Consider the following 27,658-nt stretch of genomic DNA (forward strand, 5'->3'; position numbering starts at 1 on the left):
ACTGTATGATATTTACAGTGAAATGCTGGGGTTTTGTAATAACAGGAAAGAGATACTCATTTTTTAAATTTTCCTAAGAGACAGATGACTCAATTAGTCTTTCATAAAAATACTGTTAAAATTGTTTCCAAAACAGTTTTATTTCTTAAAGGAAGTTACCAGGCAAAATACATTTGGGGATTATTAATATATTCCAATAAAAACAGCTGCCAAAGTGATGCTGATGAAAGTAAAATGTAACTGTGACGGTGAGAGCCTTCTCTGTTTGCTTCCTTAAATTAAAAGTATTTTGCATGTTGAAAGTACAGGAAAAGCTTCTTTGCTCAAAAACACTAACTTTAGCACATATTCCCCCCAAAGTTAAAAAACTTTTTTCACATTATGAATTAAAGTCATTTAATTTATTTTTTTTGTTTTTATAAAAACATTTGGCAATGAGTTATTTTCATGTTTGTGATCTGTTAGATGATTTCAGTATTAATTGTTCATCAATGTTAAGAACAATAAACTGCCTCTTTCTTCCATTTCTGTACTGAAGTCATATTAGCATTATTGGTCTTGGAATAACAGTAAGTGGATCTACCGGTATTTTTACAGCTTATGTTGCATTTGGAAGAGGTGAGCCACATAAATGTCACCCACACTCCCAGAGGAGTTTTACAAAGGTGATTTTACTTTGGTGTGATACATTTCAGAGTCTAATATTACAATTTGCAAAACTAGAATCTTAATATTTATCAACATACTGGGTGGTGATTCATCTCTAGAGGGAAGGCTCACATTATTCAATACACAGGAGATTATCTCTATATCAAAATACCAGTTTATTAATTCCAAAGAGGATCATAATAAGGAAGTGGCTGATGAACCCATTTTTCACTGAGTGGAAACTACACAGCAAATCCAGATTGTAAGCCACAGATGCTTGGTGAGCAAAGGTAGTTAATTAGGAAATATTACTGCTAGTGTCATCACATGGAAATGGCAGGTTCCATTCATTCAGCATGCAAAATCTTTTCATTACCTTCTGAATCATCTTATTTTATTTTTAACCAATTGATCTTAACTACTGTGTTTGAGATACAAGCTGTTTATTCTAAGCAAAGACTATAGTTTTTTTGTTGTTGTTTGTATAAGAGGTAAGTATAGATTTACTGCTCTGTAATTGCCAAAACACTTCTTGCAGAAGATGGGAACCACTTGTTTTTTTTATTTCCTATAAGAACAAAAAGAGAGGAGGTTATTGGTTTAAGGTAGGTTATTGGTTTAAATTAGATAGAAGAGATATTTTCATTTGTGTCTTTTGTAAAGCTTCAAAAGCAACAGATTACTATCAGAGAGGGTAGACTAAATTAACTCTTAAGTTTATGTGGCTCTTTGTTCTGTGGTTAGGTTTGTGAGTTTCTCAAAGAAGGGAATATTTTATTTACATCTAGAGAGTGACTTGCATAGTATATATAAACATACCTTAAAAAATTTTGAATGAAATGGATCCTTTTCCTTCTCTCTGATGTGGATATCTTCAAAACATACGCAGTCTACATCGTCTTCAAAGACTCTCAAGTATTTCAGAGACTATTTGAATAGTACCCATGCCTGTTGAAATATATATGAATATAATAACAAGGGCCATGGATTAACTGTTTATGTGTTTTCTTGATAAATAATGATGGATTGGATGCTATTGTCTGCACTAAGTCTAGTAGTTCAGTATTCTTAACATCTAGAATGAATCTCTAAGAACAAAGAGGGTTCTACCCTATGGGCTAGTTCTTGTAGAGAAATATATAAGAAAATATGAGATAACTTCTTACTCAAAGAATTTGTAATTTACAAAGTGGGGACAAGTCTTACATAGAACATTTGGAAAAACAGTAAAACCTAACATTTGACAAGCATTTTATATGTTTTCATTCCTGTATTTTCATTCCTGTATTTTAAATTTAAAAATCTTGTGAAATAGTCAGGAACCAATTTCATCATTTCACAAATAAGAAAATTGATGTTCAGAGAGATTAACTGATTTACCTGGGATATCTCAGAAGATAGAATGTAGCTGAGTTCAGAACAAAGATGTCCAAAGAAAAGTCAGAAGGATAAAATAGAATTTTAATCAAACTAATTGGAGAAGCCTTCATATAATAGGCAAGAATTAAGAGTTTTCTCAAGATGGGTATGATTTTTATGGTTAGAGAAGACAGAAGATGGCAGAAACTTGGGTATGAGAATGAGAGAGGTGATTTAAAAATCAGTGAGGACTTCCACTTTACGGAAGATGGAAGAGATTTACTTTTCTCTGTTCCTCACATTCAAGTGTAACTGAATATTAGATAAAAACAAAGCAAACTTAAGAGAATGGAAAGGCAAAGGGAAGAAGGTAGACCAGCTAGGGACCGTGGGATCCAAAGAACAACATGGCAGTTGTTTGGGATTTCACTTTCCTTTTATCTCCTAGACTGGATTCTGGAGAAGCAGAACACCCAGAAATACCAATGAACGCAAACGCTTCCCGAGAAAAGCCTGCTCTTTCTAGCCAAACAACCAGGAAAAGGGCAACCTAGCAAGGCAAAACTTTTAAGCAGTAGCCATTCTACTCTACCCAAATAACACAGAAAAAACTGGGGCCACACCTACACCCCCACCAGCAGAGGCTAAGTAGAGAACCTAGACTGTCACCCTCTCCAGGCTATAATGAGATGCCCTCATCTCCCCACTGGGGTAATAACACAGAAGATTGAGTAGGGAGCTGGTACTTCCACTTCTGCCTGGCAGTAACAAGGTATCCCTTTCTCTCCCCTCCTTGGGTAGTGCCATAAGTGGGCTGGTGAGACAGTCAGGACTTTTACTATCATCCAGAGGTAAACGTACCATATCCTCGTGTTGCCATTAAAGCCTAGGGAGCCATAATGAGGCACCCCTTCTCTTTCCAACCAAGGAGATACCAGTGGGAGCTTGACTGGGGACTGGAAATCTCATCCCTGCCCATCAGTAATGAGGAGCCTCTCCTTTCAGATGTCATCAGAGGCCAAGGGGGAAACCTCAACTTCTCCTCCCACCTGGGAATAACAAGGTGGTATTCTCTCTTCCTGCACCATGTACGACCATTTAAAAAGAAGCTTTAGATAAGATCCAGTCTCATGAAACTTCAAATGATCACATTTCAGTTGAAAATCACTTGTCATACTAAGAACCAAGAAAACTTCAAGCTGAATTTAAAAATTCAATCAACAGATATGCACATAAAAATGACAGAAAAGTTAAAATTGTCTAACAAATATTTTAAAGTGTCCATCATAAAAATGCTTCAATGAACAATTACAAAGATGCTTGAAACAAATTTAGAAGAATAAGTCTCAGCAAAGAAATAGAAAGTCTGAGCAAATAAACAAAAGGTGTAAAGAATCAAATGGAAATTTTACAACTTAAAAATACAAAACCAAAATATGACACAACTTTGTAAAATGACTATAAATCAATAAAAAATTTTAAAAAATATAAAACTATCAGTGAATGGAATAAACAGCAGAATGATGGAGAAAAAAAAATTAGTGAATAGAAAAATAGACATTATCCAATCTGAACAATGAAGAAAGTAAACTGAAAAATAAAAAAGAACATAACTTCAGGTATAAGTAGGACTATGATGAAAGATTCAACATTTTTATCATAAGGGTCCTAGAAAAAGAGGAGAAAGAGGGCATAGCTGGAAAACTACGCAAAAAAATAAAGGTTGAAAACTTTACATATGTGGCAAAAGATGTAAATTTAATATAATTTGAGATGTTTAAGGAACTCCAAAGAGAGAAGTCCAGTGAAATCCATACCATGACACATAATAGTCAAACTTCTGAAAACTGAAGAGAAAGAAAAAAAATCTTAAAAGCTCAAAAGAGAAATGACACCTTACCTATAGGGGAAAAGCAGTTCAGGTGACAGTGAATTTCATGTTAGAAATCATGCAGGCCAGGAGGAAATGGCACATTTTTCAATACTGAAAGAAAAGAAACTGTCAACCCAGAATTCTATACCCAACAAAAATATCTTTTAGGAATGAAGGAGAAATCAAGATATTCTTCAGATGAAGGAAAAAGTAGAATTTGTCATTAGCAGACCTACCCTAAAAGAATAGCTAAAGGAGATGCTCCAAACAAAAGAAAACAATAAAAGAAGGAATCTGAAGTATCAAGAAGGAAAAGAGAACATCGTTAACAAAAATATAGATAAACACAATATACTTTGCTTCTCTTGACTTTGTAAATTATGTTTGACGTTTGAAGCAAAAATTTTAACATTCTCTGATATGGTTCTAAATGTATGAAGAGAAAATATATAAGGCAATTAATTATATTACAAAAAGGGAAGCATAAGGAACGTACAGAGAAGGAAGGATTTCACAGTCCACTTGAAATAGTAATGCCACCAGTAGGCTGTGATAAGTTATGTATATAGGATATAATATCTAGAACAACCACTAAAAAACTGTACAAAGACACAGACTCAAAAACACTAGATAAATCAAAACGGAATTCTAAAAAACTGTTCAGGTAACTCAGAGGAGTCAGGAAAAAGAAAGCAGAACAGAAAACAAAACAAAATGGCAGACACAAGCTCTAACTTATCAGTAGTTACATAAGCGTAAGTGATTTAAATACATGAATTAAAAGACACATTGGCAGAGGCAGAGTGAATTTTAAAAAACATGTCAACTATATGTTATCCATAAGAGACTCATTCCATTTGTAGCAGCTAGACAGGCTGAAAGTAAAGAGATGGAAAAAGATGTTATCATGCAAACATGAATCAGAAGAAAGCAGGAGTGGCTATATTGATATCAGAGAAAGTAGAATGTAGACTAAAAAAATGACCAGAGAGAGGCATTATATTATGATAAAGGGGCAGTCCTTCAAGAAGACATAACAATATAAATGTGTATGTACCAAACACCAGAGATGCAGAATATGTAAATTAAAAATAGAACTGGAAAGGGAAATAGGCAACTTCACAATTATAGTTGGAAACTTCAGCACTTTTCTCTGAACACTTGATAGAACAGCTAGATAGAAAATCAGCAAGAATAGAAAAGAATTAAACACCACTATTACCCAACAAGACATAATCAACATTTGTAGAACACTCCATCCAACAACAGCAGACCGTAAATTCTTTTCAAGTTCTCAGAACATACTCCAAATTAGACCATATCCTGGGTCACAGAATAAACTTCCACCAGGTTAAAAAACTGAAATAATACAAAGTGTGTTTTGACCACGATGGTATTAAAATAGAGTCAATAACAGAAAGATAATTGGAAAATGTTCACTCACTTGGAAACTGGACAACACACAGAAATAATCTACAGGTAAAAGAAGTCTCAAGGTAATTTTATTTTAAAAAACACATTAAACTGAGTAAAAATTTAACATATCAAAGTTTGAGGGCACAAGGGAACCAGCTAAAGCAGTGCCAAGAGGAAACTTATAACCTTAAGTGCATATATTAGAAAAGAGGAACAGCCTTCATGAACCTAGAGAAAGAAGAGCAGAATATACCTAAAGCAAGAAGGAAGGAAATAAACGTTGAGAGTGAAAATCAATAAAATTGAAATCAGAAAAACAATAGTGAAGACCAGAGAAACAGAAGAACTAGATCTTTGAAAAGATCAATAAAATTGATAGACTGACAAAGGAAAAAAGAAGAAGACAGAAATTGCTATTATCAAAAAATAGCATCAGAAACAAGCATACAAACCCCACAAACATCAACAGGATAATAAGGGAATACTGCGAACAGCTCTACACGTACGTTTGCAACTTAGAAGAGATGGACCAGTTTTTTTTTTTTTGAAAAAATGCAGATAATCAGAACTTAGTCAGTTTGAAGTAGATAATATGAACAGCCCTAAAACTGTTAAGTAAATTAAATTTGTAATTAAGAAACCTCCCCCAAAGAGATCTCCTGACTCAGATATCTTTGTTGGAGAATTCTATAAAACTTTTAAAGAGAAGGAAAGATTTCCCAATCCATCTCACAAAATAATTATTACCCTGCTATCAAAGACACTACCACAGAAAAGAAAAGGAAAAGAAAAGAGAAGAAAAGAAAAAAACTGTAGACTAGTATCCTTCATGGAATAAACCCAAATATCCTTAACAAAATATCAGAATTCAGCAATCTTTAAAAAGAATTATACATCCTGAACAAGCAGAGTGTATTCCAAGGGTGCAGAGCTGGTTCACTATTTGAATATCAGTCACTGTGGTAACACTAATTTAATAGCCTAAAAAATAAAAATCTAACCACGTCAGTCAATGCAGTAAAAGTGTTTGAAAATTTTCACCATTCATTCGTGATAAAAACTGACAGGAAATGAAACAGTGATGGAAAAATGGGAATAGAAAGGAACTGCCTCAGACTGATAAAAGAGCAACTATAGAAAACCTTAACACTATACTTAATGGTTAAAGACTGACCACTTTCCCCCTAAGACTGGGAACAAACCAAGAATGTCCCCCTTTCACCACTCTTAACTCAGCATACGGTTGGAAATTCTAATCAGTGCATTAAAGTGAAAGAAGGAAATAAATGGCACACAGATTGGAAAAGAAGAGATCAAACTGTCCCTATTTATAATAATATGATTAGGTATGAAGTCCCCAAGAATGTACCCCCCAAATCCTAGAACTGATAAGTGAATCCTGCAAGATTTTAGTGTGTAAGATAAACACAAAAATCAATTTAGAAGTGGTTTAGTGCATTTCTGTGTACTAATAGTGAACATGTAGACACTGAATTTAAAAATACATTATTGTTTACAATCACACACACAAGAAATACTTAGGAGTAAATTTAATAGAGCTTGTATAAGATTTGTATGCTGAAAGCTATACAATACTAATAAAAGAAATCAGAGAAGATCTAAATAAATGTAATGATACATCATGTTCATGGATTGGAAGACACAGCAGTAAAGATGCCAAGTCTCCCCGAGTTGATACACATATTTAATACAATTCCTGTCAAAATCCTAGCAAGACTTCTTTGTAGATAAAAGGAAGTTTTTTCTAAAATTCATATAGAAAGACGAAGAACCTGATTAAATCAAAATGATTTATTGAGAGAATCAAGTAGGAGCGATCAGTGTACTTGATTTTAGGACCTACTTTATAGCTACAGTTATCAAAACAGTGTGATTTTGGCAGAGAGATAGACACATCAATGGAACAGGACAGGGAACCTATGCAAATATGATGAAGGTGCCGAAACAATTCAGTGGAGGAAACAGGCTTTTCAGCAGACGGTTTTGAAATAGCTGTACATTCATAAACAAAACAACAACAAAAAAGTAACCTTTACATAAATCTTGTGCTTTATGTAAGAATGAATTCAAAATGAATCCTGAATGTATATAAAACAACACTTTTTTAACTTTTAGCAAAAAATCATGTGAACAAATCTTCACAATCTTGGGCTATGCAGTGATTTCTTAGATTGAACACCAGACAGCTTATAAAAAGAAAAGTAGGTAAGTTGAACTTCATCAAAAAAAATTTTCATAGCAGAGATGCTATGAGGTGGAGGAAAAGACAAGCAATGAAATAGGAGAAAATATTTCCCAAGCACATATCTGACAACAAAGGGCTAATATCTAGAATATATAAAGAACTCCCCAAGCCCAAAATTTAAAAAGCAGACAATCCAATTAGAAATTGGGTAAGAGACATGAAGAGACATCCCATTAAAGACTGTATACAGATGGCAAATAAGTGTATGAAAAGATTTTCAACATTATTCCTTAGCCATTAGAGATAATACAAAGTAAAACCAAGATGAGATATGACTACACATCTATCAGAATGGTTAAAATAGAACAATGGTAACAACACCAAATACTGGTATGGATGCAGAGAAACTGGATCACTTGTACGTTGCTGATGTGATATGACATGACCTAGTCACTCTGTAAAACAGTTTGGCGGTTCTCACAAAGTTAAGTATTCAGCTAACAGACAACCCAGAAATTGTGTTTCTGGGAATTTATCCCAGAAATGAAAATTTATGTTTACATATAAATCTGGACATGAGTGTACAGTTTATTTGTAGTAACCAAAAACAAGAAACAACTCAGATGTTGTTCAGTGGGTGATTAGTGAAACAAACAGTGGCACTTCCAGACTCTGGAAAACTACTCAGCAATAGGAAGGAATGAATGGGTTACTTAACAACCTGGATTGATGTCCAGAGAATTATGCTGATTGATTTTATTTATATACTTTATTGTTTCACTTATATAACATTCTTGAAATGCCAAAATTATAGAAGTGGTTAATGGTTGTGGACAGTTAAAGAGGGGATGGAGTAGAAGGAAGTGGGTGTGGTTATTAAAGGGCAACCTGGGGATGGTGATGGAGATGTTCTGTGTACTGATTATGTCAATGTCAGTGTCCTGTCTGGATCCTGTGCTATAATTGTATACGATACGATCATTGGAGGAAATTAGGTAACAGGTAGAAGGGATCTCTCTGTGTTATTTCTTACAACTTCATATGAATCTAAAGTTAACTTCAAAATAAAAAGTGTAATTAAAGGAAAACAAATAAAGTAGAAGATATCTTTTAGTGAAGTAAATGATATGGAAATGTATTTTGTAAGGCTTTGGAATACAAAAATAAATTTTAGTTTTAATTCTTTAGATAATAGGGAACCAAAAATCTTGATTATAGGTGTAGCACAAAGTAAGTGAATAGAAAATTACTCTAGGCACAGTAGATAGAATAGTCTTATACATAAAATTATGAATTATGACAGTATTTCAAAAATATCTTATAAAATATAATGTTTGAAAGTGTTTTTTTTAAGGCAAAGCCTTAAAAATAGAATTGAGTTGCCAATAACTAATAGTTTAAAAAGTAACAACATTATGAACTTGAAATAGTCCTTTTAGTATATAGAGGTTAAATCCTAAAATTGTTATTACTGGAAGTGCAACTTTGGCAGATACTGCTAGATCGGTTTCTTTTTTAGGTATGGGTTGATACCTTGGCGGTGTTTGTATATACATTGCTTGGATTTCTGATTATGCTTTCCCACTGGAGCAACATTATAAATGACTGCTATATTTCTGAGCCATAGTCCTATTTTAAAGTCTGAAGAAAGTTTTGGACTGCCTCCGCAGATAAATGGACAAGCCACCTTATTTTTTCATACCATTGGATTCAAAGACCACCTGAAATCTAGCTCTGGATCAGAAGAAAGGTTCCAGAGAGTCTTTATATAATTAATTTCACTGTGATATATAATCACCCAAAACAACTACCTAATGAGCATTTATTTGCTTGCACAGTACCTATCGCAGCTACCACGTGGGATCCAAAAGCTATTTTTAAAATAATCCCATATTGCAAGAGGCTTATGATCTAGTTTAAGAAGCAAGCTGTATTTATGAAATGATTAATTATTGAAAGTGTCAGAATGAGAATAGGGTAATCCCTGCTTTTAGATCAAAGCATTACAGCTCTGTGAATTACCTCAAGAAGACATTTTGGTAATTAATGTACTCTTTTGGACACAAGAGTATGAGATAGGAAATAGAATTCTTCATAAACAAGTACACAAAATCAGCAAAATGAGATAGGAAAACTAGAGACTACATGGATTTGTTCGAAAACAAATTCAGACTTTATGTTAGACCCCGGGGGTATTGCAGTGAAAACAGACACAGCCCCTGCCCTCGTGGAGTTTACAGTATTAAGAGAAAAATTGCTCAGGAATAGAATGAAGAATCCCTCATGCTGGGCTGCAGTGTGCAAAAAAGGTTTATGGTATAGGTTGCATAGCGTTTACTTAACTGTGCTAAAATACATTTGACCTTGAATAAGTTTCCTAACCTTTTTGAGCCTCAGAGAGCGAATCTTTAAAGAGGGGATAATAATGGATAATGCAATAAGATACTGGGTTCCGAGCCCAGCACTCGGGAGTTACTGCAGTTATTATCGGTTTGAATGGCACTAATGAATGACTAGATTAGAGTACTAACAAAGAAGGAAGCAGGATATTAGAGGTGAAGCACAATAGTAAGAAAGCAGGTGGACATTCCTTTATGGTCAAGGCAATAGGGAGACTAGTATAAAAAACTGTATTGGGAGGTAATAATAATCCATGTAATTACATGCAATGTGTAATACTTTAAAAGAAATTGTTACTGTTTTATTTTCTTGATTAGCCTCAAGTAGTTTTTTATTGTTGTTGTTCGATAAGTAGCTTTTAATTGGGGTAGTCTCTTTTAATAAAAAAAAAAAGCTTTGCTTACCTTACCAACTTTCACTTACTACTTTTCTAGAGATTGGAAACGCATATGCTGTTTTAAGCAATCCAGAAAAACGAAAACAGTATGACCTCACAGGCAATGAAGAACAAGCGTGTAATCACCAGAACAATGGTAGATTTAATTTCCATAGAGGTTGTGAAGCTGATATAACTCCAGAAGACTTGTTTAATATATTCTTTGGCGGTGGATTTCCTTCAGGTATTTTAATGTTAGTTATAAGTGTTGTATTTTATGAAGCTAGAGATCCTCACTTCCAGTTAGACTATTTAGAGATATATCTACTTTTTCCCTGACATCTTATAGTATTATGATCCTGTGATGGTTTTTCATGAAGATAGAAAAAAAATTATACTTATTACCTTTACTCTAAGTCCACCTTTTTTCCTAGGACATATTTTAATTTTAAAAAGATATTCTATATTTTATATAAAGCTGCAGAAGGGATGTGTAAGTAGAAGATCTGGTGGCAATGTCTTAGTTAAATGCTGTGACAATTATAGGAGGTAACCTATACTTTGGATAACTATTTGACATTGGTTTTCTGAAGATCTTTGTAAATATTTCATTAATAACATTGTAGATTGCTAATATGGATATATGTAGAGGTACTTTCCGATGAAATACTCGTGTCTGAGTTATAGGCTATATATAAGGTAACTGGGTTTTAAAAAATTATATTAAGATAAAAATAGTTATCTGAACTAGGCTATCAAAGTAAAATACTGTAGAAGTACTACTAAATGAATAGACTTTTATAGTACCAGCATAAGCAGTGAATTTTACTTACATTTAATGTGAGTTACTTGATGGAAATTAATTTTCAAAAGTAGCTACTCTGAGGTGGTTAAAATTGTAGCTCCAGTCTTGTTTACAGCAGTTATGAAAGGTGCTAAGTTAAACATCCCATTCCAAATTAGGAGAGTCTTTATGAATGCAGCAGTACAGTTTGGCCTGCTAGCCCTGGCTGAATATCACTGAGAAAGATTGAGGTCATTGATAAGGCATTTTGTAAAGCATCCTTGAAAGAGGATGTGAAAATACAAATTAATGACTAAAAATATACCCTGAATTTTGACACATTAAGATACATAATTACCTATCACAGAAAAATTATTCAGACTAATGATTTTGACTGAAAATATTTTAGGAATAACTAGAAATCTTTTAGGTAATAGTGAATTTTCTGATTGTTGAAGTCCTTTTGTTTGTTTTAACATAGTTAATCAGTGGTAGCCATCTCTGGTTGGCACCCTCTTTGAAAACAATTTGAATGTCCATCGAAAAGAAGATGTTTGAAAATTGTGGCAGAAATTGATAAATGCAGAAAGTAGAGTTTCAGATTAATGATCCAAGGTTTCTGAAAACAGCTGACCACAGCAAAAGTCCTCTATGTACTCAGTATTAGGGAGGGACTCAATTCAAGTTTTCATCAAGAAAGAACTTCTCCTTTACTTTAAGAGAAGAATCATTCTTGGTTTTGTCTACCCTCTACTCACAAGAAGAGGCATTCATTCTTCAAACATGGATTGTTTTAGTAATTTTAAAAATTAAATAAAAATATAATAGAAAATAGAATTTTTCTGATCATGATTTCCTTCCTAATTTAACCTTGCTTTTAACTTCCTAGGTAGTGTACATTCATTTTCAAATGGACGAGCTGGTTATAGCCATCAACATCAGCATCGACACAGTGGACATGAAAGAGAAGAAGAAAGAGGAGATGTATGTTTATGATATGATTAGAAATCTTAAAATTGCAAATTTTAACTCAGGAAAAGCAATTAGAGTTGTCTGAAAATAGGACAAGTTGTTTTAAAAGGAAGTAACGAGTTTTCTTTTACCAGAGGTGTTCAGTAGAGACTAGAGAACCCCTTAGTTATGTTGGGGGAGCAGGGGTGGAAGTCAGGGTTGGAGGGTGGTTGGGCAGCATGACACTTCACGTTTGATAATCTGTGATTCTAATGAAGATAAACCTGCAGTGTGCATGCTTTGAAGGTAAAGTTTTATTGCTGGTTCTAAAGAATTTAGAATTAATACAAAAACTTAAATTAGAAGTCACTTTCCTTGTTCTAATGCAATTATACTTAATTGCATATAGCAGTTAAATTACATGAAGTAGAAAGGTAAATGGAAAAGGCACTAGACTAGAAAGTAAAAGATCTGGGCCCCAGCTCTCCCACTCTTATCAACGTCCATGATCCATGCTCAGATCCAAGGTAAAAATAGTTTTGCAAGCTACTGCATATTGATAGTCTGTATGAGAAGAAGAGAGAGACAGAGGACTTCCACATCTGTAAAATGAGATGAGGCTGTATCATTGTTGTCCAAATCAGGATCATGATCTCTAGGTGAAGAACCTAGAAAGTTGTGTTTTTAAGAATCACCCCCAGGAAGTTGGTATGATCAGGCAGATTTATAAGCATTGAACCAGATGATCTCAAACGTCCTTTCTGCCTCTGAAAATGTATGACAGCTGTTGGATTATTGACAACTACAGTTATATTACACTCTGTTATTCTTTGATGATTTTTTTATAGGGAGGTTTTTCTGTGTTTATCCAGCTGATGCCCATTATTGTATTGATCCTCGTGTCATTATTAAGCCAGTTGATGGTCTCTAATCCTCCTTATTCCTTATATCCCAGATCGTAAGTAGCTAAGTGAAGTTTTACGAAAAGACGAATTGTTTCTTGCCTAGCTTCATTAAAAGGGCCTCGTGCTCTCTTAAACTTTTAAGTGCCAAATCTTTTACTACTACATGTGTACCTGATTTAAAAGTCTCTAATTTTAAAAATACTCAAGCAATAAATTCATATTTTGTTAGTTTACACTTCTGTTCCATTGTGAATAAAGACAGAAGTGCTATATTAGAACTTGATAGCAATTTAACGTAACAGGTAATATGTTGACATCGAAGACTTTAGAAGACAAAAATAGAATTGTGATTGATCTTACATAGATTTGTGTCATTAAAGGGGAAATGACTTCACTCTTCTGTCTGTAAAATATTGATTAAATAAAAGCAAATATTACTTTTTTGTTATATGAGGTAGTTTTCCATAATATACATTGTATATAAAAGGTCAGGACATATAGTACATTTAATGCAGCATCCATTCTAAAAGACTTTAGTATAATACAGTGGACATAAAGGAAACGGTAAAATCAAAATCATATTGCCAGTGATTTTTATAATACTAAAAAATAGATTGGTCTAAAATTAAATAATTTATTTCTTCCAAATAAAATTTGTACTAACTAAAAATTGAGAGAACTTATAAGAACATAATATATTAAAATGATTGCTTTTTATGACATGAATGGTAGTTTTAGGTAATTTGAGATAATGTAAATACTTGATTACCAATATTAACTTTTAATTATTTTCAATTGTTTTTGTTAGTTTGGTTTGTAGTAGCAAATCAGAATGTACAATTTTAATTAAAAAATAATAATCAAGCATTTCTTTTACAGTGGATCAGGGCAAACGATTAAAATGCAGACAGAAAACTTGGGTGTCGTTTATTATGTCAACAAGGACTTTAAAAATGAATATAAAGGAATGTTATTACAAAAGGTAGAAAAGAGTGTGGAAGAAGATTATGTGACTAACATTCGAAATAATTGCTGGAAAGAAAGACAACAAAGTAAGTTTATCAAATGTTTTAACATTTAAAAATTTATTCAGAGTCTTTGGAATTGATTACTGTGTATTTCCCTACTCAAAGAATGTTATAGAATTGCCTGGCACATACTCAGAGCCCAATACTTAAATGAGACCATATGTTTTAATGTGCATGTGGTCTTATAATAGTATTTGGCACATAGCAAGGACTTAATAAATGGCAGTTGTGTGCTTGTTGTTATAATAAATATTTGGTGGAATAAGTGGATAATACTAAATTTCATTGTATTTACGACGTTGTCAATTGTAGCATGCATCACTGTTTTATGTACCACTAGGAAAGAAAAAGATCCTGGCATGAACTATGCCATCAATTCTAATATACATCCTGTTTCAGATTTAAATTTGAAGCTCTTTATTAATTCACTAATTCAACATGGAGCACTTAATGTACAATGAGTTTTGTTGACATTTCATTTTCCTTTATTTTGTATGGAGAGAAGTCCTAGTGAACTCTTAATCAATTTGTTTAGCCTTTTCCAGCCTCAGCTGTCTTAATTAAGCAGTTACACCTATAAAAAAGTTGACATTAAGAATCTACCGAGATGCTGCATGTGAATTGAGTGTTCGAGTTTTTCGTCTTTCTGACTGTTATGAATAATAATGTAGACTATATGGTGAAGACTTTGGAATTAAACAGACTAAAGTTGAATCCTACTCTGAAAAATTTCAGCTGAGTGATTAGGATCAAATAGTCTAACGTCTGTGAATTTATTCCCTCATATATAAAATGGATAATGATGATGATGAATGGGAAGAGGAAGTAACTGTAATTTAAATACCTATTGTTTCAGTCACTGTCCTAAGTACTATATATATATAGTGTGTGTATATATATATATATACATACACACACATATAAAGTTATTTAAACTCCACAACACTGTGAAGTTATTATACCTACATTATTTATGAGGAAACTGAGGCAAAGAGAGATTAATTAGAACTTGCCCAAAGTCATCAAGGTAAACTATGATTCGAAACCAATTTGTTTTCAGAATCCAGCACTGTGCTCCACAGCCTTCTCAATAGTACCTAACTTTATGGGCTTGTTGTGAAACTTAAATTAGGCAATAGTTAAAGTGTTTCATGTGTAGTAAATACTCAGAGAATGGGAGCTGTATCATTATCTCTTACTCACCAGGGAAAATTTGATGAAACTAACCTTGTGTACTTCTAAGAGAGTCCTCATCTCTAGCCTTGGTTTCTTCATCTATATACTGCTAGTTAGAGGCGCTATGACCTCCTTGGTTTCTAAGTCTGGGTCTGTGAATCAGTCTGTTCTCAATGTGGAGAAGATTAGACTGGTGGTTTTCAACTGGGAATGATTTGCCCCTGCCTCCCAGGGGACATTTGGTAACAATGTCTGGAAACTGTGTGTCAGCACGGCAGGGATGGGGGATGAGGTGGTGGTGGAAGGGATTGCTACCAGCATCTGATGGGTTAAGGCCAGGGATGCTACTAAATATTCTTCAGTACGCAGGACAACCTCCACAACAAGAACTATCTGGTTCCAAATGCCAGCATTGCTGAGGTTGCGAAACCTTGTATTAGCCGAAGGTCTTAAGGAAGTATTTACCACATTTTATTTATTTAATTTTATTTTGCTTAATTTTTTGATCTGTAGTACTTCGCACAATCCTTGGCACGTCATAGTCATGAGAGTAAGTTTTGATGGCTATATGAGCAATTGGATGAATAATGAATGAATTCATAAGAATGAATGAACGAAAGACCTGCTTATTTTGTGTTAAAGAATGGCTAGCATGTTAGATAAAACCATTTTCAAATACAAGTTCTACTCCCCAGCCAAAATGGGTGATTTTTGGATTATGCATACTTACCTTCTATTACCTTAAATAATTGGGAATTGACTGCATAAAGAGAAAGAAGGAAGGGAAAGATACTCATTTATGGAAGAGAATGTAACATTATGATTAAAGTGTAGGCCCTGGGACTGCCTTGCAAGATCCTGGCTCCACCAGCACATTACCTAGGCGAAGTTACTTAACCTAAGGCTCAGTTATCTTATTAAAATATGGACCATAACGGATAATATATATTAACACTTAGGATAATGCCTTGCACCAGTAAGTGTATTATTATTTATTATAATTATCATTGTTTTTTACTCTAGCCCTAGCAAACTAAGTGGTTTTGCTTGGCATAAATTAGTTTCACCTTTTAACAGTCTGGCAAGGTAAGTATCAATAGGTTTCATGGATGCTTCGGTCGATCTTCTGTCTACTATACCACATTATCTACAGCTATATTGTACACATTTATACGTGTCTTTCAAAGTTACTAGCAGAAGTTTTAGCTAATTCTGATTTAGTAAGTCATTATTTACAAAACAACTTGCTTGTGTTCAAGACTATTAATAAAACAAGACAAAACCCTTAAAGACTAGAGAGACATGACAACTAAATATAGTGTGTGATCTTAGATTGGATCCTGAATGGGGAGGCAATGGTTATAAAAGACATCAGGACATCACTGAGACAATTGGCAAAATCTGAATATGGACTACACATTAGATAATGGTATTACGTCATTGTTAAAGTTCTGAATTTGAAAATTGTGTTGTGGTTATATAAGAGAATGCCCTTGTTCTTGGGAGAAACATGCTGAAGTAATTAGGAATGAAAGGTCATGGTGTCTGCAACTTACTCTCAAAAAGTTCTACAAAATAATAATAACTACCACAACAATAACAACAACCTTTATTGTAGAGAGAGCTAAAGCAAATTTGACAAAATGAGAAGAATTGATCAAGGTAAAGGGTCTGAGAGTGTTTATTGTGGTACTCTTAATTTGGGTGTACATTTGAAATTTTCGAAATCAAATTCAACAGATTTAGCAAATCTACAGGTGAGGGGTTTGGATACTCTTGTCAGGATTTTTCTGTTTAGAGTCACTTCTAACATTCTCTCATGTCTACATTGGTAAAATAGGTGTTCTATAAAATACGAGCAGTAATTTGAGGTAATGGAAAGAGTATTAGGCTAGGAGTTGGAGATTTAGATTGGAGTCTAGATTCTGCCATTTCCTAGCCCTGTGGACTTTGACTTATCTACCTCATTAGGAAAGAATTGTATGCAACAGATTTTACAAGTGCCTCATTTGTAAATAAAAGAGGTGGAGTGATTCTGATTGAGTTGTTAAATCCTAACCTGATCATTTCTGAAGGATCCTTGCAAATAGAATACACTCGTATCTGTGTATTTTTAATGTGGTCCTGTCTGAAGTCCTCTAATTTGGCCACTGTTTTTTAAATCTTATGTAAGAGCTCCCACCCTTTAGAAGTGTTAACTAAACAGTGAAATGGCTGGGACTAACTGGAAAATAGGAATAGTTCCCTTAGGAATGTTTGATTTCTAATCCGTTCATCTTTCTTAACTAATGCTAACCACATATTGAAGGAAGCCTCAAAGATACTTATTTGCTAAATACCACTACTATGAATGTGAAGCAAGCTTTTTTCTCTTTTGTGTTCCTGTAGTAAGTTTATTATATATGTTTTAAATCAGGCAAACCCAAAACAAGATTTAATTTTTTTCTACTCAGATCTTGGCACAGTTAATTAATTTGGAACCTTAATAAAAGCTCATAGCAAAAACAACTACCGGCAGTGTTGAATTGCATATGGTATCTTTGGGATAAGAGGTTGAGATGACGCTTTAGAGCAGTAGTTTTTAAACCTCTGAGCACAGGAGTGGAGGCAAGAATGAGTCGATAGGACACTATCCTTGTTTTCTAGAGCAGCTCTGCATTTGTTTTACATGCTAGGCTTTCAAATGGCTTTTAGTTCTAGTACCTGGATTTCTTTTTTTAAAAAAGTCAGTTAATAGAAATATATTGAGGGACTTCTATGAAACATCATCTGAGTTTAAACAACTAGGTGATCTAAATTCTTACTCTGCCAAATATTTTTGTCAACAGAAACTGATATGCAGTATGCAGCAAAAGTCTACCGTGATGAACGACTGCGCAGGAAGGCAGATGCCTTGAGCATGGACAACTGTAAAGAACTGGAGCGGCTGACCAGTATTTATAAAGGAGGATGAACTGGAATTTTATTTATATCTTTTAGAGTACTCTTTATTTTTTCTGCAAGTAAGTTTAGTTTCACCTTGAGAGCTAAAGAAAAAGATATGATGTTGAAAACTAAACTGAATAGTTGGTCCCTGAAATCTTGGACTGTTTATGACTTACTGGCTCCTTTAAATAGTAAGAAACTGAAAACTAAAATGAATATTTTAGTTATGCTTCTGCAATTATTTTCACTTTAAAAGCTTATATGATTCCTAACTAAAACTGTCTGAGAAAGGATCATCACACCTGTAGCCGTTCCTGGTTTTAGATTCTCCATTTTTCCCTTGTCATGTAAATATTTATGGAATGATCATTTTGTGTATATACAGGTTATTATTGCCTTTTTATTTAAATTCTTTTGGTGTTTAGCTCCATGAGACACTTCAGTTTAAATTGATGGAATAAATGTTGTATGACAAAATTACATTTACCTTGTCAGATGTCAAATGTGTGGAGTTTACAATGAAACTTTATCAAAAAGAAAAGAAAAAACAAAAGCTGTTTAACTTTGTGTAAAATCTTGTAGCATTATCAGCTTAGAGGGAATTGATATTTTTAATATTGCCATTATATTCCAAAATATATATTGAGATAAATGAACTGGTGTAAAGTATCAGTTTGCTATTTATTTAGTTTTATGAATTGCTAAGCCATGCATAGAAATGAAATGCTATACTGATAGATTTTAAAGAAAATGAGGAAATGGCTATATAAATACTAACCAAAAAGGGTCTTCAACAGTAAATTGCAGTTATGTCATTTGCAATTCCAATAACTAAAAGGCCCCCAAATGTTCCTTTGTATGTCTTTGAAGGCTGCTAAATTTTATGAAGAAAAGGACCTACCTGTTTTTCCCCCATGGAAATTTGCAGTTTCTTCTTAGTGATCATTTAAGCAGGATCCAAAAGTAAATGGGTTCTTACTATTGCCTAAGTAATAAGAAAAATTACTACTAAAATGAAGCTTTGTGCCTTTTAACTTGATTGCCAACTCAAACATATAAGTAGATTACAGCACACTTGATCAGAGCATGATCTGTTTGGCCATATGCAACAGTGATCAGAAATACAGCAGCAGGTAGAATAGTGATTTATAGCAAGTTATCCTTACAAAAATTTGAGCTGAAATCTATTCACCATTGAGTAATTCAGTTAATCCTATAGGAATAAGCTCCTTATAATTAAATCCATAATATAAATTTAAAAAATCAGCTGGAAATTGAAGTTTTTGGTGCCTGTATATTGAGTATGAAACTGTTTGATTTCTAGTCTTCTAGGTTTAACAGTGGTTAATATTTTAATGATTTTACTTCTCATTTAATGGAACATGAACACATCTTTGGTAATTTTTGTGTGTGTGAGAGAATGCTAATTAGAGTGGCAGTGTTCTTTTATTTAAAGATTTTTTTTTCCTGAATATAGTTAACTTATAGGATCTGTTGAACAGAACTTCTAAAATGAGCATTCTTTTTTAACTGTCCTCTTGTATTGCCTTTTCCAGGTAAATCAACAGAAATGCCTGATTGAATTAGTTTAACTAAACAACATTCTGTCCTAGGAAAACTAGACAGCTTAACCAACTTTCCTTTAGAAATGCATCCTAAAAAAAAAAGTGTGCTTGAAAGAAAATACAATTTAAAATATTTTCTTGAGCCTATAGAATGAGTTTCTAAAAAATAAGGTCATAGCATTCTAATTAACTTTAAAAATTCATATGCATCAGAAAACTTAGATAAAAATTTAAATGAAATTTCAACCATTTATTTTTCCAAGTTTGATGGGAAATTTACACTCTTGTGGTTGATGCTTATGTGAATTGAATTCTTGTTGACTGATTTTTTTTCCCTTAATCCTGACTTTAAAAGGGACAGATGAAGTTATTAAGTGGAGTTATATATTGTGAAGTCATACATGGCTTTTGGACAGTATTATATTTCAGTTGCATTACATTACATTTCATAAGTCATAAAATGTGTTTGATAAAGTAAAATTTTCAAACAACTGTGGGAAATGACCCGAGTGCCTGACGATTTAAGCCACGTGTGAAGTATGCAAGTAAAGCTTAAGTTCTTAATGTGACTTGTATCATGGTGCAAAGGCCCATCCAAGTGTCTTAGAATTTTGAGTTAATTCTACGAAGTAGGAAGACTTCATTTCAGCTATCTTGAGGTGTAAGATTTTTCACATTTGTTACTCTTGTAACCAAAATCACGGCATTTTTCCATCTTATTTTTAGCTACCTGAGCTTTGCAATTTCATTTGATAATTTGTACTGTTCATTTTAATCATTGCCTAAAAGCCCTCTTTTTTTGAGTATTGCTCTACTAGCTTCTCTAACTGGTATTTTAGAAGGTTGGCAGCAATTATATTTATTAATGCTTTACATTTTTATCCCTTTTTAAACACACCCTGAAACATTCTTGTCCTTATGAGGATTTGGGGGAAAGTAAATAGTACCTTTTCTCCTCCTCTTTTGAGTCCTTACTTCCCAAATAGACAGGTGCTAGTCATTTGTAAATTCTGGAATTTTGATCAAATTTGAGAATTTAATACTCAGCAATGAGAAATAATAAGTGAAAACAATATATTTTGGGAACAGACTGCATTTGAATGCTTAAATAAGTATTTGTTTCATAACATTACATTATTCTTTATGACTTATAAAGATTTGGTAGGAGAAAAATAAGTCCTTAAGGCATATATATGTCAGTGCATTAAGCCACTCTGTTTTTATGTCAGCTCAGGTGTTCACAGGAACGGAAAGGTAGAATTCCAGCTCTTTACTTTAATTGCACTTTTAGGCTTACGTGTTCTTGTTAAATCTTTAGTTATACTACTATGTAAAAATTACTGAGATAAATGATTAACGTCTTGATTTCCCTTTGTTGATCTGTAATATTTTTAAATGCAATCATTATTTAACAAATGTGACATGTTAATATTACTTAATAATGCATTTTTGCATATTTAATTAAAAAATAAATCTCCCACCTGTGTTAAAGCAGTGAAATATTTCTTGATGTTGGCCTGAGGACCAAATGAGCCATCTTTTAGTTAAGTATTAGGTCAAAGGACCAAATGGTTCAGGAGAATTTGTGCATTTATTTAGCTTCCCCATGTGAAGTTTGCATTCAATACTACTCATACTACTATCTGTCTTTATACTGAGTGAACCTACTGAAAGGGCATTCATAATCTTTTTTCTTAACTGAACAGAAAAACTTCTGAAAATGAACAATAAATCTTAATTTCAATCTTTACTAGATAGCTGGAAAACCTTATCTCTTGGCCACATTGGACTACTGCCTAGTTAAAAATCCATAAAGTTCTCTAAAACCAGTAAAAAAGAAAAGAGAGTAGTCTCAAAATAACTTCCAAAGTTTTTTTAATTCTAATTTTTAAGTTCAAGGAAAAAGTGGGTAGAATGAGGAGGTTCAAGTATTCTTGTATATTCCTTTAATAATCTGGCAGGCAACACAGTCCTAGAATTCAGGATTCCTTTTTCGTTTTATTACTATTAAATAGTTTCATATCAATGGAAACATTTTCCCTCAAAACGTTAATTCAAAACATATTCCTTATATTAAGGATTATGTAACCACATTTTTTTGTAAATTCCTTGTGTGTAACTTTCCTGTCAGTATGTGATTCCTTTTCCTTTAATTTTATTACCTGCTGGTTTTGGGGCCAATAGATTTGTGAATATTCTGTGGATGTGTCCATGTATAGGTATGTGTTTGTGTGTGTGTGTGTGTGTGTGTATATACACACACACACACACACACACACACATATACATATATATATATTTTCCAGCTAATACCTCAAATATGTGATTGTTTAATATATACCACACTATGTTTGCATAGAACAGGGCTTCCATTAGCAGTGGATTTTCTTACTTCAAACTTTGAAATCCAGTCCACAGAATTTTATTGGTATGAATTCTTTCTGTTGATCTTTTTCATATTTTAAAACAGAGATTCCTATTATATGGCCCATACTTCAAATATAATTGTATCTTTCTATATATAGCAATTTGGAAATATGTAGGGGTAAGAAGTGTTTCTTGAAATAGTTTAGTAAGTTACTATTAAAAATTGGGATTACTGATTGCCAAGGCATCTGGTAACTGCATAGCAGATGAAATCCGGCCTGAATGTGAGTCTCATCACTTCACAAGAGTTGGGACATTTTAATCTGATATTCTACTTTGCCACTTAAGAGCACCACTAAAATAACAGAAAATCTTCAGTGACATTGGAGTATTTTAAGCATCAATTTTAAAATGAATTGTTTTGGATTCTATATGGATGGATGACTATATCAATGGGAAGGAAACTCACACATACATGATGCTTTTGTAATTTATCTGTATTAAGAAATGCTTCTTACCTTTTTTGTTTTTTCAATTTTTGGATTGCTACATAAGACTTTTTCCATTTAAAGTTTAGATCGTGTGTTTTTAAAAGCTGCAAGTAATTTTCAAGGTGAGATCGAATTTTAATGGAAGCCTTGTATAAGTTAAATAAGTGAAACTGGTAAAGGAGATCTTACTTTGTAGACAGTCAAGATTATACAATTAGATTTAAAAATGAAACGTCTGATTTGTAAAATATTTAATGTTATATCAGACTTATAAAATAAAATTTTCTGTGTGAGAACTGTTAAAGAAAATGCATTTGATTTTTAATGAATGTTCTGCTGAATGATTTATGATGAATTTTTTGTCTTTCAGTCTCTGCAGTTTATCTCAGTATATGAATAAAAAGAAGGTGTGTTCTCACTGTAAAGGATTTGTTTTTATCATGTTTTACACCCTTAATGTCCTTTCTTTCATTCATTCATCCATTCAACAAATGTATGAATATCCCAGGCAGTGATATAGGAATTAATCATTGAACAAGACAAAAATCCTTATGAAATTTACATCTAGCAAGGGAAATAACTGTCAAGTAAATAAATATAACCATGATGAATGCTACAAAGAAAATTACAAGGTGCAACAAAAGTATGTAACTAGAAAACTTAACTTACTCTGGGAGGATCAGGGAAGGTTTCTCTCAGAAAGTGAGCTTAAGCTGAAACCCAGAAGATGAGGTAAGTAGGAGTGAGGTGAATGCTAGATAAATATTTCATATGGAGTGTGCTATGTGATAAAGTCATAGAAACTTCACAGAAGTGAAAACAAACTTGAATGATTATGGTATAAGGAAGCCAGGCCAAGTTAGAGAATTAACAGAAGATTAAGGGCCAGATCCCATGAGACCACATATAAACCATGATGATGGTAATTGGACACTATCCTAAGACAGTAAAAAAACCTTTTGAAGATTTTTAATGAGGGAGTTAACAGGATTAGTTTTGAGTTTTTAAAATAACATTTTAGTTACTGTGCAAAGAAGATTAGAGGACAAAAGTGAATGTAGGAAGAACAGGGAGTTATTGTCAAAGGAGAGATGATCGTGGATTGGACCAGAGGAGGAATAGAGATGGTGACAGATTTTGAGATACAGTCCAGGATGTAGAATCAAGAGAATCTGATTGATTAGATTTGGGATAAATGGAGGCAGCAATTAAAAACTTTCCAAAAATTTGATGATGAAAAGAAGTAGAGAAAAGGGATGGTAGCTGGAGGAGGATGTGGTTACTACAGAAGGCTTTTTTTTTTCAATTATTGTTTATTACATGAGAGGCCTTACTGATTCTTTTTATTCTGATGGACAAGGCAAGCAGAAAGTCAAAGAATGATGACAGAGAAAAGAGGGATAATAGCATTAAGCACCTGCTATTCCAGAGGATACTGGAGCCACTGCAAAGAAGGAAGAATTACTTTAGCTAAAGACACCACCAACATTCTTTCAGAATGGAATATACAAAGGCTGGGTGCAAATGCAGACTTGTAGCATTGGTGGCCCGATGTTATAGCTTGTATTTTATTAATGAAATAGGCAGGTTATGTAAAGTTAGGGAGGGGAAGGATGATGAGCAAGGGTTACAAAGAATGAAGACAATTTGAAGGAATCATTTTCACTGAGTCAGCTGACTAGGGTCCCAGGTTGGTTACAGAATTTACAATCTGTTTAGTTTTGTGTATTTTCTCCAGCTTAACCCAGCAGCCTAGGCATAGGCCTGGAGAATACAACTTATTTAACTCATCCAAATTTGGGGTTCTGTCAGGCAGGAAAGATGGTAGGGGAGTTTAAGACATTGACAAGTGAGTGGTTTCACTGCTTGACTCTTGGATGTAAGCCAGAGATGGAGGGAATTAGTGATTTCAGACTGCCTAAGTCCAGGTTGTGATGACCATGGGTGATAGTATAAAAGAGAAAGTTATTTTATAGACTGTATAATTGTATTTTCAGTGGGCTAAATCCCAAACCACAGCCAAAATCAAAATTTATAAGACGTTTTCCAACTTGACCAGTCTAATTGATAAAATTTCCATTTTTGTATGTTGGAGAATCCGCAAGACTCTCCCTCTCATGAGTTTGAATACCAGCTAGAATTTTCACACAGCCAGTGAAGCCAGCATAAATCCAGATAATTGTTGAATTTTTGATAGGAAAACAAAACCAAAAAAAAAAAAATTGAGAGCTCTCAACTGTATACAACTAAGAGAAGTTTAAGCTAAAGAGAAACAGAAACAAAGGCTCTGATATAACAGAACTTCAACATGTATGTTAACTATATACACGTTAATTATATAACACGTTACATAATATACTAACATGTTGTGTACATAGCCAAAGTAGCAAATTTGTATAATGAGGTAAAAATTTTTTGTGTGTATGAATGTGTACAATTTCTCCTAGTTTCCTTCTGAACCTCAGAGATCATCTGGTAGACCCCACTTTAGAGAACTGGCACATGATGCTGATAACCTTTTAGGTCAGTAAATATTCCCCTTAGTCCTATACCAACAGCAGTGGTATCAATGGGTAAATGAAAACAGATCAATCTGAGTACATAAGGAATTCTGTTGACATGCTATAATTTGGAAACCACCACATTTGGAAATGAAAAATCTTACTAGATTTTTCAATTTGCAGACCTTGTTGTGTTTGGAGATCTTGAAAAGTTGTGCTCTCCCTTTTTGCCACTAAAGAAGGAAAAAGCGATATTTTCCAGGTCAACTACCATTTGGTAAGGTCATTAAGATGGATAATTTTGTTAAAATGAAAAGTAGTGCTTCAGAAATTAGAAGTTCTTGCTAGAATTCATATTTTTATTTAACTCTAAACTTGGGGGCAAATAGAGGGAGGGTACAGAGGAAATAAGAAGTTATAGTCTTAGTCAGGGCCAGGGCTAATGGTTTCTTTTAATCACTTGCATTCTACAAATGTTGACCAAGTACCTACAGAGTGCAAGAAACATAGGCATTGTATGAAATTGAAAAATTCTAAATGGTGACCCCCTCCTTCTAGACCTTATGGTCTCATTGAGTAAACAAACCAAAACTATGGCACATAATTATGCACAAATAAATATCAGTCATTCTTGGTAGTATATAGTGGTATTCAAAAGAATGTGATAGGTGAGAAGGTGTTATAAGGAAACAAAGATTTAAACAGCTAAGGTAGAAAGTGAAGGGGTTTAGAACATGCCACCCTAAAATATGCTACTTTTGAGCTGAAAGCACTAAGAAACAGCAGGTGCAAGAAGGTCTCTTTCACCTCCCACTTTATACTTAAAGGCTTGTCATAAAACTTCCTAAGAGAAAGGTACCCTCCCTCTACCAGAAAGAGAACATTCTCATCACCAGATGGGACTGACACCAAAATGGACGTGTGCAAACAAACCTACTAAAATAACCCTTATTTTCCATTAGTTTATGCCATATATTTAATAGTCATTATCCTACAATTTACTGCCCCTAGCCCAAGTCCCCTTGTCTCATTCCCACAATTTTTTGTTCTTTGTGTAAAATTGTAAACTTCGGGGCCAAATGGCTTCTTTCGATCTTCATTTTCCTTCTGAAGATTCCCATGCACTTGTAAAAAAGTTAAATGAATTTGTATGATTTTCCTGCTGTTAATCTGTCAATTTCATTGTTAGGCCCAGCCACAAAATCTATGAGAGTAGAAGGAAGTTTTCCTCTCCTAAAAGAGAAATAAGCATTGTAGAGCAAAGGAACCTCAAGAACCAGTGGGGAAATAAAAAGTAATTTTGATGTAAGGGTGAAGTAAGCAATGTGGCTGGAGTATAGGATTCACATTAGAATGCATTTAGAAGTAAATTAGAATGATATACTAGTACCAGAGTGAGGAGTATGTCAACTATTGTCTGTAGTGGTATTATCACTAAAGATTTTTGATCAGCAAAAATGTACCTTTTAGAAAGGTTTAACTAGGCATTATTAAGTGGCTATTGATATAGTCTTGCTGAATAGAATAATGGTTTGAATGAAGAGTTGAAAAAATATAGTGTAAAGTCATTGTTAAGGAAGGAAAGAACATGAGGAAGGAAAGAGCAAACATGGTAACTGACTTGATGGAATCGTGGAACTAACACAAACAGAGATCAGGAGACACAGGTTTGCTGATGGTTTTGGAGCTTTTGAGTTAGCACTGACAGACTTGTATGTAAAAAAAAAAAAAACCAATATCCAACAAGCAGTTGAAAATGTGGACCTAGGATTCAGACGAAAGGTGGGGATTTAGGACTCACATTCTCAGGACACTGTAGAAGAGAAAAACAGCAGAGAAACCGAAGACAGGCTTTACATGCCTTCATTTAAGAGTTAAGTGACCAGAGTGGGTGAGGAGCTAAAATAAGTGCAGTATCCTAGAAGCTAAGAAATAAAAGGAAGGAAAAGGAAGTGATCTTCAATGACTTCAGTTGCTGTGGAACTGTCAGGCTCACTTGTAATGACTAGCAGTTCATCTGCAACATCTGGGAGCTTTGTAGTTATGGGTATTCAACTATTTTCACGACGTTTTGTGCAGTTCTACTTTTAGGGATTGGCGTGAAGATCAGTCGACCTCACTTTCCTACGGCATACTGTAGGTTTTCGTTAAATGTGCAAACAAGGCACCAAACAAAAAATAATAATAGGCAGTCCTTAAAGGCGCAGCCTTCTAAGACAAGAACCATTGCCCAATGTCTGCATATGTAGAGGCTCGAGGTGCACACATAACAGAGCACCAGAAAGCTCATGGCTCCTGGATTCTATCTACACCAAGCCTTGGGTCAGAGCACCGGGGCAGCACCCATGGGAAAGCCAAAAGAGACTAAGAAATTGGGATCAGAAACCTATGGACCTGGGACTTCTAATCACCGGCAACCTGGTGCTTGCTGTTCAGTATGTAACACCACCCCTTCAAATTTCTTCATCTACAAGAAGATAATGGTCCCTTAAAAACGAATAAAATGTATGCACCCTCTCCGAATAAAAACGTCTTGCTTGCGTTTTCCGGGGATCTTCAGGGCTCGGCGAGCTCCTGGGAATCGCGATCCAACAGCGGGTGTCCTGACGTCCCGACTCCCGAACGTCCGGGTGTCCACGCAGGCGCAGGGAGCATCCCAGGTGGGACGGGCGGGCGCCACGCAGGGC

The 27,658-nt window shown here is 34.0% G+C and overlaps 1 protein-coding gene and 1 long non-coding RNA gene across 3 annotated transcripts in view; one reads left to right on the forward strand and one right to left on the reverse strand.

The window, feature by feature from the left end:
• Positions 1–18,529, forward strand: part of DNAJB14 (DnaJ heat shock protein family (Hsp40) member B14) — a 36,590-nt gene extending 18,061 nt beyond the window's left edge. For both annotated transcript variants that reach the window (XM_006208928.4, XM_072940027.1), the window contains 5 exons: positions 10,337–10,522; positions 11,952–12,046; positions 12,862–12,971; positions 13,798–13,970; positions 17,951–18,529. In XM_006208928.4, coding sequence (XP_006208990.2) covers positions 10,337–10,522; positions 11,952–12,046; positions 12,862–12,971; positions 13,798–13,970; positions 17,951–18,075 — 689 coding nt within the window. In that variant the 3' untranslated portion in view covers positions 18,076–18,529. The remainder of the gene's footprint in view (positions 1–10,336; positions 10,523–11,951; positions 12,047–12,861; positions 12,972–13,797; positions 13,971–17,950) is intronic.
• LOC116285330 (uncharacterized) lies at positions 412–27,573 on the reverse strand. The gene is made up of 3 exons (XR_004194985.2): positions 27,485–27,573; positions 1,468–1,596; positions 412–1,216 (listed from the first exon to the last, which is right to left on the reverse strand). It is a non-coding gene; the product is annotated as an uncharacterized lncRNA (long non-coding RNA).
• Between the last annotated feature and the right edge of the window lie 85 nt (positions 27,574–27,658).

The sequence above is a fragment of the Vicugna pacos genome, chromosome 2 (assembly GCF_048564905.1).
Source record: "Vicugna pacos chromosome 2, VicPac4, whole genome shotgun sequence".
Lineage (NCBI taxonomy): Eukaryota > Metazoa > Chordata > Mammalia > Artiodactyla > Camelidae > Vicugna > Vicugna pacos.